This window comes from Perca fluviatilis, chromosome 20 (genome assembly GCF_010015445.1).
Source record: "Perca fluviatilis chromosome 20, GENO_Pfluv_1.0, whole genome shotgun sequence".
Lineage (NCBI taxonomy): Eukaryota > Metazoa > Chordata > Actinopteri > Perciformes > Percidae > Perca > Perca fluviatilis.
Window position 1 is genome coordinate 8,308,721 of NC_053131.1, and position 13,203 is coordinate 8,321,923.

Here is a 13,203-nt window from a genome sequence, read left to right on the forward strand (position 1 = left end):
ATTAATGAGAAGCTGCCGAGGAGCCGGCCCGGGAGGTCCCCACCCTCGCGCGTAAGCATTGACCCCCACGCGTCGACACAGAAATGCCACTTGTGATGTCTACCGTGTGTGCCTTCATGTTGAATTGCAGTGCTGCCCCTTACTTGCACCAATTCTCTGTCAGCAACTCACTGTAATGAGACTAAGGGCCAATAGTCGTGTCAATCTTCTTTTGATATTTGGCTACATAAAAAAACACACACAAACCGCATCACACTCCATTGTTGCTGTTTGACTTCCTTTATGAGCTGAAGTGCTCGGAGATGTATTTCAAACAGAACCCTCCATTAGATGTTTTCTCTCCAACGTGTTTGACTGCCTTTCTTCCTGCTCGTTCAACGGTTGCAGGTGTTTTTGATTGGTTTTCGAGGGGCCTGTTGCTGCTGTTATTCAGGTCTTGGTGCCTTGACAGTTGACTCCGTTTGTTTCTCTATTCATAGCACTTTGACAGTCGGCCACACAGGTGTATGGCCTTCTTTAATGTGCTCTCTGGCTTACCTCCTCTTTTCCTCCCCTCGTCTCCTTTCACATCATTACGATCCTCATCGTTCTCACCATCCTCTTCTTCCTGGCCTTATTTCTGTTCTCTCTTTCCTCAGTTTGTGTTCCATCTCCCCTCCCTCCCTCCTTCCCTCATAATCACCTGCATCCTCCTCCTCTTTCTCTGGCCGAGATCCATGTTATAAATCAGACCAAATGTCTCCGCCTTGCAGTGGTGAAAGTTACATTTAAAGTTTGCTTAGGTACACTTTTACTTCACTATTTACACGATATGGTTGTTTAAACCTCTGCGCCACTGCATTTTGGAGGGAAATACTTTGCTGACGACTGCAAAAGATTTTAGATGCAAAACATACAATGTGCTCATAAAACCAGATTTTTACAGACGGCCGACAGGAAATAACTAAGCTTTAATAATTAGCTGCACCTCGACCAGCTACAGCAATAATGTTGGGCACCACATTCCAACAAGGCAAATGGTTTATACATTACAATTCTTGCCTCAATTAATAGGTATTATATAATTTACTAACGTGTTAAAGCTTAGTCGTATGCTATTATTATTAATGTCTTTGGGTTCCAGGTTCATTACAATCATTACTGATTTATAAAGCGTTAAAAGCACCATTCTGGATAATGAGTACTTATACTTTTAAAGCTTAAAGAAGAAAGTAATTATATATTTATTTTAAGAATTGATCAAATGACTGCCTAATGTAAAGATCTGAATACTTATTCCATCCTTGCCTCCTTGATTTCAAGATGTGTGTGAACTAGTCCTTGAAAAACAACTTAACCGTGTGTTAAAGGTCCCATGGCATGACAATTTCACTTAATGAGGTTTTTTTTTTTAAATTACCCCAGAATGGTCCCCAAGTGGCTAGAAATGGTGTAAACCGAGCCCTGGGTATCCTGCTCTGCCTTTGAGAAAATGAAAGCTCAGATGGGCCGATCTGGAATCTTCTCCTTATGAGGTCATAAGGGGAAAGCTTACCTCCCCTTTCTCTACTTTGCCCGCCCATGAGGAAATAGAGCTACAACCGTGGCCGCAAGCTGGTCAAGGCCACACCCCCACCCTCCACCTTGCCCCCATCTCCTCCTCAGTAGCTACAGACACAGAAATGGCACATCCTAAGGAAAGCTCAGTGTGGGACTGGCTCTAGTGGCTGTAATTCTGCACCAAGGCTGAATTATGGGAAAGAGACTTCAGATACAGTATTAGGGGACCACTAAGGCCTATATAAAAGAGACTTCAGATACAGTATTAGGGGACCACTAAGGCCTATATAAAAGAGACTTCAGATACAGTATTAGGGGACCACTAAGGTCTATATAAAAGAGACTTCAGATACAGTATTAGGGGACCATTAAGACCTATATAAAAGAGACTTCAGATACAGTATTAGGGGACCATTAAGACCTATATAAAAGAGACTTCAGATACAGTATTAGTGGACCACTAAGGCCTATATAAAAGAGACTTCAGATACAGTATTAGGGGACCACTAAGGTCTATATAAAATAGACTTCAGATACAGTATTAGGGGACCACTAAGGTCTATATGAAAGCATCCAAAAAGCAGCATGTCATAGGACCTTTAATACGTTCTATTCAGTAACTAGAGATGAAAGACGTGCTGGGCAGTTGACTGGAGAATAAACGGTCTAAAGACAGTCTGTTTACCTGTCACTGACCTTCACACTCCTCCTCTTCTTCCTCCTCCTCCCTAGCAACTGCTGAGGGAAATGCAACAGATGGCCAGCCGGCCTTTCGCCACCATCAACGTCGCCTTGGAGACGGACGACGAGCCGCCTGACCTGATAGGCGGAAACGTCAAGGTGAGCACAACCTTTTCTTAGAGCGATTACTGCCAAATCCCAGGGATTCTACTTTTTGTCTGGGCTGACAGGGCCGCGAAACGGAGGAAGCTCCATCCATCATCGGTGCCTCGCTCATCCTTCCTCAAGTGGGAGCTCAGTCTAGTGCCCGTCGACTGTGATTACAGTCGGGATGATTTCCTCACACCATCTGTTTAGGTCTTTTTTTTTTTTTTTTGACTGAGCTCTTCAGTGGTGGAAATTTACTGTACTAAAAAAAAAGTACTGTACTAAAGTACTAATTTGAGGTACTTTACTTGAGTCTTTTCTTTCCATGCCACTTGCTACTTCTACTCAAAATATTTTACTTTTTACTCCACTACATTCATCTGACAGCTTTAGTTATTTACAAATGAAGATGTCACATAAAACACATGTAGTTTATAAAATCTGATGTTTTATTATAAATTAAACTACCCAACAATATACGGGGCTAAAAGTCCAGCTGAGATGATCAGACCATTAAACACACAACTGTTTGGATTGTTTCCAGTTTTTAAAATGTGAGGATGTTTCTGCATTGAGGACTTTTACTTTCAATACTTTAAGTACATTTTCCTGATGATACTTTCACACATTTATTTAAGTAACATTTTCAATGCAGGACTTTTACTTGTAACAGAGTTATTTTTACACTGTGGTATTAGTACTTTTACTTAAGTAAAGGATCGGAATGCTTCCTCCACCACTGCAGCTCTTTAAATTGATTCCATTAGTTTTTAAAAAGCCAAGGAGGCTAAATTGAGCTCACTTGAGAGGAAGAGTTTGAAGTGTAGTGCAGGTCTAGTACACCTAATGAGGGTCAATGCGGTGTACTTCTTGCCGGGACAGTGTGAAAGCCGCCTGATGATGAAAGTGGGCTGCTATTAAGTAACACGGCGCATTATACCAGTTCTAGCCAGTTATTGTGGGAAGACGGTGAATTCTAATGAGAATGAATTCAGTTCACCCTGGAGTTAAAAACATGCAGATGAGTGTTACGTATTGTAGATTAAGACTATACTTAGAAATGCGATAAGAGTTTCGTTCCAACATTGAGATATTCTTTATTTGGAAAAGAAATCATTATTAAACGCCTACTCGCAGGAAATGTTTGCTGGCATGGGAATTAAGAACATTAGGGGACACTATTGAAGTCATGATTCATCTTATAAAACTTGTTTTGACGCATCCAACCATCTGTTTTTTCAACACTGAAGGAGAACTGGAAGGTAGCAGGTTTAGTCAGTATGGATGTATAGCAACGTATAGAGTGAAAAACAGTCTATGAACGAATTAAACTATGGCTCTAAGTTTAGAACACATCATGATACTGTTGTTGGGACCTTATTTTATTAGACCAGGGTCACAGGGTCACGTTTTCAATGTAGGTCCAGTCATTTGACTTGACACATATGGGAATTATTCATCAACCCCGCAAAGATCAGACACAGCCCCTCACTTTTAGTTTCTGGGTTGTTGCTATTGTTTGCCTATCTCCCAAAAAAACTGAAAGTGAATATTAAATAAAAGCCAACGTTTCCAGCCATATAATAGCTGTAAAATCAAACAAGTGAAATAAATGATCAACGGTTGTCTGAGGAATGCCAGAAGTCACAACCCCAAACTAAAAAGCAAGAGATGCAAACACAACTTCTTTTGGCTTCACATTTTTAGCCTTTGTGTAATATTTAGCATGCATTACTTTTGGTTGCTGTAATTATTGTTTTGGTTTGAGATCAAAACATGTCCTAGTGTTTTTTTCTTTTTTTTTCTTTACTAAGACAAAAAATGTAATTCTCTATATAACAAAAAAACACATTTTTCTCGTATCAAGTAATGTCGAGGTTTGGAGACATCTTTCTATGAAGCTCCTGCTACCGGTATATGGAGATGAACAGAATCTGTTTGTACAGCTCAAAGCATTTAAAAAAGCCTCAATGTGTACAGTTTTTATAGGGACTTTTTATTAGGAGGTGTTGATTAAAGACCAAACTTTTTTCACTATCATTGAATCGGAGTGTGGAGGCAGAAATCTCAGATACCTGGGCAAATGAGCTGCATCACTACATAGGATCCCTGGGCACAGGGGCACACAGCAACAGGGAAATGAAACGCCACAACAACGGGACGGTTGTGGTTAGGAAAAGAAGAACGGAGAAAGGAACCGTCACATGCGGGACACGCTGGCAACAGTGGGACGGTTGTGGTTAGGAAGAGAATAACGAGGAAAGGAACTGCAACACGTGGGACGCGATCCCCGGTCTCCAGGGTGAAAGTCCTTTGTTTTTTGACCCATCCACCACCCCGACCAACCTCACTGCGCGGACGTTCGCCTTAACAATACTACTCGCTACCGTCATCTTCTGTGATCACGAAATATGCTTCCCATTGAAATACATTGCTTTAAAATTCATAATCGGCACATGAAAAAAACATTATTGTGTCCTGTCCACGACTCAATAGATTCAATAATGTGACCATATCACGAACTGCCAGGAGACCGGGCTGTGTATCCCCCACTAGGACTGCACGATATGAGGAAAATATGCGATAACGTTGTTGAATATCCTGATAACAATATTACTTTCGATAAATAAACCAATATTAAAGTGTACTCTGTTCTGCAATTCTGCTGCTTTCAGTTTTCTGCTAAAATACAACAAATTGCTTTTTGAATTTAAAACAAACAGGAAATAATTTCCAACATATTTTTATTTAACAAATTGAACATTGAATTGGATATAGAAGGCACCACTAAACAAGAATGATGAGCTCGGAACTCGGGGAACCTCCGAATGCCCCGTGCATCAACAGTTGTGAAAGCAGTATTAACATACAGTTATCAGCACTTCTGTCTTATTTGTGTCTCACTAAATCAGTCGTACACACAGTCCTGTCCATCTTCTATCTGTGGACATGTTGTATGTATGCACAAAGAAAACTGTGTAATGCGTTGTTATCAACTGGTATTGCTAACAATGGCTAACCTGGCTACAGCTAACCCCACAATAAAAAATCTGACTTGTAAATAAAAGCATTCAACTCGAGTGTGACGTCATTCCCAGCTCCAGCTTCCTAGTTCAGAGGTAAATGGAACGCTGAGCTCCACTCTCTGTCAAAGAGGACAGACATGCTCGCGCTTATGTGCTCTCGGGTACTGAAATGTGGCACTGTTCTAATTAGGGATGCACTGAATCCAGATTTTCGGGGTTCCGCCGAATACCGAATCCACTGGTTAAGATTCTGCAGAATCTGAAACCGAATACCGAATCCTACTCCCATCCTCAGTCCATGAACACCGTAAACACACTAATGAAGCTGGTAATGGTCGTCTGGTTAACACAAGTTTTTAGCTGTGACGGTCCTTCCTTTGCCGTACCTGAAGTTGCTGCACTTTGGCTGCTGTCTGTAGATTCCTTCATGCACAACTCGTATTTTCGGATGTTTCATACCAAATGTTTTAACAGCGGCGATGTTTTGTATTGTTTAGGGCCCTCGCCACCACAAGACAAATCGGCATTGCAAATTGAACATGTAGCTGGACTTGAATGGCCTTCTTTTGACTGAAAGTACTGCCAAACAACACTTTTTCTGCTCACCAGTTCCATTTCCACTTTCTCACCGCCTGCTGCATTGAGCGGTCCACCTACGTAAACACCTTCCCGTAATCAACGGCGGCGCCATTACGTCGACCAGCGCAAAGTGCAAGCGTAGGCTTCGGTGGAAAAAAATTCTAAGGTTCGGCAGAAACCGAACCCCGTCAAAAAGCCCAATATTCGGCCGAAGCCGAATCCTGGATTCGGTGCATCCCTAGTTTTAATAAACGTGAATCAGTCTTTGGTAGTTCGTAATTCGTAATTCGGTCGGTACCCAAAAAAGTACCCAACCCTATTTATGACACTTACATATTCACGATGGATAGAACAGAGCCAAGAAAAGTATCAAAACTGATCAGTAGAACTACAGATATCATCTTTTTTTGTTCCCAGATTCTTCTTTCTTGTCAAAACCTAGAACCTACATTACCCACAATGCAACACAACCACAGACTGTTGGGTAAGAGATTTGCTTGTAGCTGCTAATGCAGTGTAGGGGAAATGATGGAGAGGGTTAACAGAAATCTAGTCAGCTGATTCAAGTGACATCACTGAAGGACCTTTATCAGGCTTCCCACAGCTCCCTCTGGGGCCACAAAATACTCTAGACAAGTTTCCCACTTATGCACTAGCCCTCCCCCAACACCTGTGAGCAGACTTTGACGTGTGAAACCGGTGGAGTTCATACCATGACTAATTGTCGGGCTGTCAGGATATGCTGATCTCACTCTTTTACCAAGCTAAGGGCAGAATCTTTGAATAGATTTAGCTGCAAAATTATGGGGTAGATTTTTGCAGTGTGAGGTACGATGGTGCAGTGGTGGAATGTAACCAAGTGCATTTACTCAAGTACAGTACTTAGTACAAATGTTGAGGTACTTGTACTTTACTTGAGTCTTTTCTTTCCATGCTACTTTGTACTTCTACTCCGCTACATCTCAGAGAGAAATGTTGTACTTTTTACTCCACTACATTAGTCTGACCGCTTTAGTTACTTTACAAATTAAAGGTCCCATGGCATGAAAACTTCACTTCATGAGGTTTTTTTAACATTAATATGAGTTCCCCCAGCCTGCCTATGGTCCCCCAGTGGCTAGAAATGGTGATAGGTGTAAACCAAGTCCTGGGTATCCTGCTCTGCCTTTGAGAAAATGAAAGCTCAGATGGGCCGATTTTGGAATCTTCTCCCCCTCTCCTCCTCAATAGCTACAGACATAGAAATGGAACATCCTAAGGCTCTAGTGGCTGTAATTCTGCACCAACGCTGAATTATGGGAAAGAGACTTCAGATACAGTATTAGGGGACCACTAAGGTCTATATAAAAGAGACTTCAGATACAGTATTAGGGGATCACTAAGGTCTATATAAAAGAGACTTCAGATACAGTATTAGGGGACCTCTAAGGCCTATATAAAAGAGACTTCAGATACAGTATTAGGTGACCACTAAGGTCCATATAAAAGATACTTCAGATACAGTATTAGTGGACCACTAAGGCCTATATAAAAGCATCCAAAGAGCACCATTTCATGGGACCTTTAAGGTTTTTGCAGACAAAACACATGTAGTTTATAAAATGCGATGTTTCATTATAAATGAAATTACCCAACAATTTATAAGTCCAGCTGAAATGATTATACCATTAAACACTTAACCACAGTTGGTTGACAGAACTGTTTAGATCGTTTCCAAGTTTCTAAAATGTGAGGAGAAGAAGTACTTTTAATACATTTTTGGTCCACTTTAAGAGGACTGAGTTTGGTTTGTTTATAGAGAACTATACACCCATACTTAAGTAATATTTTCAATGCAGGACTTTTACTTGTAACAGAGCATTTTTACAGTGTGGTATTAGTACTTTCACTTAAAGTGCTCATATCATGCTTTTTGGCTTTCCCCCTTTCCTTTATTGTGTTATATATCTTTTTTGTGCACGTTACAGGTTTACAAAGTGAAAAAGCCCAAAGTCCCCCCAAAGGGACTTACCATCTCCAACAGAAAACCCTGTTCACCAACTGCTCCAAACAGCTCTATTGTAGTCCAGCCTTTACTTCAGAGACAAACGTGGTCACTTTGTAACACATGTTATAATGCTGCTAGCATGGCACGCCCTCATACTCTGCTTCTGACTGGCTGGTGGTGCTGACTACCATGTAAACCTATTCTGATATAACCTCTAAATACAATTATGAACCTGAAAATGAGCATAGTATGAGCACTTTAAGTAAAGTATCGGAATACTTCTTCCACCACAGGGGTGGTGTGGTAGTACTTTTATTCTGGTATAACCAGTATACCAGAATAAAAGTAGAGATTGAGCCTGGTGAAGTACAGTAGCAGAAGGGTAGATTTAAACGTAAAGATCAAGCAGAGCTTTAGATAGTGGTTGAGAAGACTTTATTAGAGAAGGGTTTGAGGCACTGGCGGAGTTGAAGGAAGTTGGAGCAGATTCAAATGCAGATATTGAGCAACCGAGGCAGTAGCAGAGCACATTTAAAAGTAGGAATTGTGCCGAGTTATAGAAATTGCAGTTGAGTATTCAGCAGGCAGGGAGCTGCAGGCAGGTGTACCTGTGACTGTGCACTCTGTGATGAATGGCCTGTGAATGCAGAATTATAGGGCCGTTTGAGCCGGGTGGCTCGGGGCCCCTGGGCTCTGACAGGGGCCATGCATCTCAAGGGGCTCGGCTCCCCGAGCACAAGGTTACTCCCAGCAGCCCCGGCGGCAGGGCGCCCCTCGGGAAGATCGGCACCTAATCAAATCCCCGCTCCAACCGAAACTATCCCGCTTCTTTACTGTTCTTTTGTCCCCTATTCGCTTCTCTCCTTCTTTACTGCTCGCCTCTTTCTTTTTCTTCTGTTCTCTATTTAGTCCCTTTTTGTTAATGTTCTCGCCTCTTCTTCTGTCGTTTTTCCCCTTTTTCTTTCCTTTCTGTGTCTTGTGTTTTTCTCTTTTCTTGGCTCTGCTCGGTTCTCTTCCTCATAATGTTCTCTGCGATTTGTCATATTTTCATCTTCTTTTCAACTGTTATCTTCTCTCCTCTTTTCACTTAAGGTCGTCTTCCCTTTACTATTTTGTAGTTCTGTTTCTCTTTTCACTTCTTTTTTTGCATCCTGGTTTTCCCTTCCCTTAGTCTTTTTCGTCCTTTCTTCTCTTCTGTTCTTTCTTTCATCGTCCTTTTTTGTCTTTCCTTTGTCTCCTTTTCTCCTGCCTCCCGCTGTTCTCTTTCTTCCCTTTTCTTCTGTTGTCTCTCCTTTCCTGTTTTACCCGTTTCACCTTCTTTTTTGAACCGTGTTCTCTTTTTGGCCCCTCTTTCTAATCTTTTCTTAGTTCCTCTTGTGTTCTTTTCATCTCTTATGTTCTTTCCATTTATCATCTCTTTTTTTCTGTTTGTCTTTTTCTCTCTTCTTTTCACATTATTTTTTCATTCTCTATTCACTGTTTTATTTATGTTCTGCTTCATTCAGGTGTGTCCTTGTTTACCTTCTCTCAGTTTCAGTTTTCTTCCTCCTCTTCTCTTTTTGCTGTTTCACATCCCTTTTCGTTTGTCTTTACTCCTCTTTGTAGCTTCCTTTCTCGTCTCCTATCTGACATCCTTACTTTACCTTAGTGTTCACTTCTAATTCACTTGCCCTTCACTCATCCTATCAGCTGTCTGGGGTTTCTGTTGCTCTGACTTATCTGCTGCGTGCGTGTGTGTGTGTGTGTGTGTGTGTGTGTGTGTGTGTGTGTGTGTACTCCTGCATGTTTGTGTGGCTGTTGGCGTGTGCGTGCTGCTGTGTAGAATGAAAAGATGCAACTTGCTGTGGGAATCAGGCAGCCTCCTCCTCCTCCTCCTCCTCCTCCGTCTCTGCTTTACCTTTTCTTCTCCCACCTCCACCTTTCTTTTTCTTCCATTCTTCCCCAGCCTGCTCTCCTCCTCATCATCAGGGCAGGAGCATCCCAGACGCAGAGATCCAATTTAGATCTTCCTCCTCAGCTTTTCTCTGCCTTCACCAGCTCCAACGCTGAGCTATCCTATCTCCTCCCGGCTCAGATTGAGCGACTCGGAGCAGGTTCCTCCTCTTGTTTTCATGCTGTTTTATCAGGACGCTACAGTAGTGTATTAAGGCCTCGCGATCAGAGTATACAGGGGGCCAGGCGTCGCACAGCGAGCTGAAGATCATTAAAGTTGTTTATAGCCCCGGTGGGAAGTCCAAACTTCGCTCCGCCGATGAGATATATTCACTCGGCTTCTGCCAAATGGAGCTTGGGCCCCGGCATCACAGGCAGATGATTACCTTTCTGATGCCTTCTGCTTTGCTTTTATTTATAGATACCATGGGACGAGAGAATATCGGGACATTTGATGCAAAAAAAAAAAAAAAGGAGGGGGGAGGCAGCGAAGAAATAGCTGTGGTTTATCTAACATGCTTGTGGTGCAGCGTTGTCTTCTATCTGTTTTCTCTAGCTTTTTTGGAAGACTTAAGTGTGCGTATTTGGCGGGGGGGTTTAGGCGTCATTGCTCGATGTTTTTCAATAACTAAATGCAATTCCCCCCCATACATTTTGTGTCTCTTTGTGGGATTGTTAGGTCATTTTGTTTTCTTTGGGGTTGTTTTGGGTCTCTGTGGTCATTTGGCGGTTTGTGGTAGTTTTTTTTTTTTTTCACATCATTTTGGACCGTTATCACCGTACCTGTATCTAAAAGGTTGGAAAAGCTAGAGAAGATAATGAATAAATAACACTCAAAAAGCTTCAAGACAAAACTTGCTAAAGAAGTCCACTGGGGGACCAGCTACAATCATTAGATCTGTGAAAAGTCATTGAGTTACATTCGTTTGGCTTCGGTGCTGCCTAAAATGCCACGTTGCAACGTATTGCAGAACCGGCTCGGGTTCTGCACCTAGGCCTTGTAATGGCCGGGGAAACCCCTGCATTGTATATTGCAATAAATCAACATGCACGTGGTTGATTTTTGTACCTAGTGTGATAACACTACAGTATTAGGGGACCACTAAGGCCTATATAAAAGAGACTTCAGATACAGTATTAGGGGGCCACTAAGGCCTATATAAAAGATACTTCAGATACAGTATTAGGGGGCCACTAAGGCCTATATAAAAGATACTTCAGATACAGTATTAGGGGACCACTAAGGTCTATATAAAAGAGACTTCAGATACAGTATTAGGGGGCCACTAAGGCCTATATAAAAGATACTTCAGATACAGTATTAGGGGACCACTAAGGTCTATATAAAAGAGACTTCAGATACAGTATTAGGGGACCACTGAGGTCTATATAAAAGAGACTTCAGATACCGTATAAGGGGACCACTGAGGCCTATATAAAAGCATCCAAAAAGCACCATGTCATGGGACCTTTAAAATGCAGGTGCGGAAGTAACTCCAGCAGACGGCAGACTTTCTGAACATTTTCCATATGATGTAGACATGAGAAGAGGCATGTGACACAATTATACCTCTAATTATTTATATCTAGAAATGCATTGTCTGTGGTGTTATTTATAGCGTCTTTCATAAGCACGGATAGTGTTTTCTTTAATGTTGTAATGACTTCTGGTTACCTGGAGAGAGTTTTTCGGGAAGCAGAAATGTTTGCAATTAAGTGTGCCTCAGAACTTTAAAGATGTTTCAGGTAGCCACCGATGACTGTTTTTAAATGAATAATTTTCACTTCAACTAACAGTTCAAACAGAAACGAAGTGAGAGAAAGACAAAAGGTGTTTTAATTTGTTGCAGTAATCAGAGTCTGTGAACTTCTCACCTATCTGGGCAGAAGTTACACATTTTTTAACACATTTTACCAAAGTACTCTTTGTCTTCTGTTCTGCAAAGAATCATTAAAGACGTTGGGGGTGGATTAGCAGTTAAAAGTGGCATACAGCAGGCATTACCATATCTGTATCTTTGGTGTTATGGAATTATTTTTATGCCTTAAAAGTTCGAACAAAACTTCTAAAGTAATAAACCGAATTGTCATCTCAAAAGGCAAACTTAAAACTTGCAAACAAAACATTTGTGTAATCGTAAACTATTTGTCTATAATATTTATTGTACGGTATATGTCCTTTTGTGTACAGTTCCCTCTGCTCCTTTCTCACTGTTACACAAATATTTTGTTTGCAAGTTTTAAGTTTACCTTTTGATGTCAATTTTTTTTTCCGCTTCAGTTAGAGATTGTTGTTTGATACTTGACAACTTTTGTTTGAACTTAAAGGCAATAATTCCATATATTGTCATTTCTGGGTCAGAATAGAGCCCAGAGCCGGCCCGACCCATAAGCAAACTAAGCGTCTGCTTAGGGCCCCGTGGCTACCAAAGGGCCCCCAAGAGCGCTCGAAATGTCCCCCAATAGAGCTCATAACAGAGCCGGTCTACTTAAAGATAGTGTTGCTGCTAATAGGTCTCACATTCGTCTTTAAATGCTTATTTGTACATTATGAGTGCTTAAGCTAATATTTACAATACACAAGTTGGTGTTATAGTGTGGAGAGTCCCCAAACCAAATCCTGCTTAGGGCCCCCAAAAGTCTAGGGCCGGCCCTGATAGAGCGTGTCGCTGTGTCTGATCCATTTTACGTCCGGATTTCCTCGTCGTATATCAGATTGAGAACCAAAATTCTAAATCGGGGAAAATAAAGTTCACTCCGACCGATCTTGTTTATCCTAATTTTTGGTTTAAATACGTTGTAATGTGGCATTATTATCACGGGCTGGCAAAAACATTTTCTTTGCAAACTGTATAAAAAGTCATTAAAGCTGGCTCAGTGGACGTGGCAGTACCTGGTGAGTCAAGTTTAACTCGCTCTTGTCGCTGGCGGGGAAGTCTACCCAGGCGCTGATGCAGATGCTGATGGTTCAACGCTCGTGCTGGGCTAATTACTGGAGGTAATTTAACAAAACCTTTTGCCGCTCTGCCTGGCCAGTCTAGATAACTCTCCGGAGTGGTGCTGCTGGGGGAGGTTGGGCGGGGGAGTTGAGCGGAGGGCTTCAGCGCTATAAAACAAAGGCATCTGCTGGGGGATGTTATGAACATGCAGCTTCTGAAGAAGTCTACGGGAAAAAAAACACTACATTTGCGTCACATCTTAGGCACACAAAAAAAACTCCAAAAGCACATGCACCAAGAGTTTAAAAGGATGGATAATTGAATTTTTCAAGGTGTTGTTTTCTTTTCCCCCTTAATTAGGACAAAAGTGTGT

The 13,203-nt window shown here is 41.6% G+C and overlaps 1 protein-coding gene across 1 annotated transcript in view; it reads left to right on the forward strand.

Moving 5' to 3' along the window:
- Positions 1-13,203, forward strand: part of atrn (attractin) — a 179,053-nt gene that overhangs the window by 152,781 nt on the left and 13,069 nt on the right. The window contains exon 27 of the mRNA XM_039785823.1: positions 2,272-2,379. Coding sequence (XP_039641757.1) covers positions 2,272-2,379 — 108 coding nt within the window. The remainder of the gene's footprint in view (positions 1-2,271; positions 2,380-13,203) is intronic.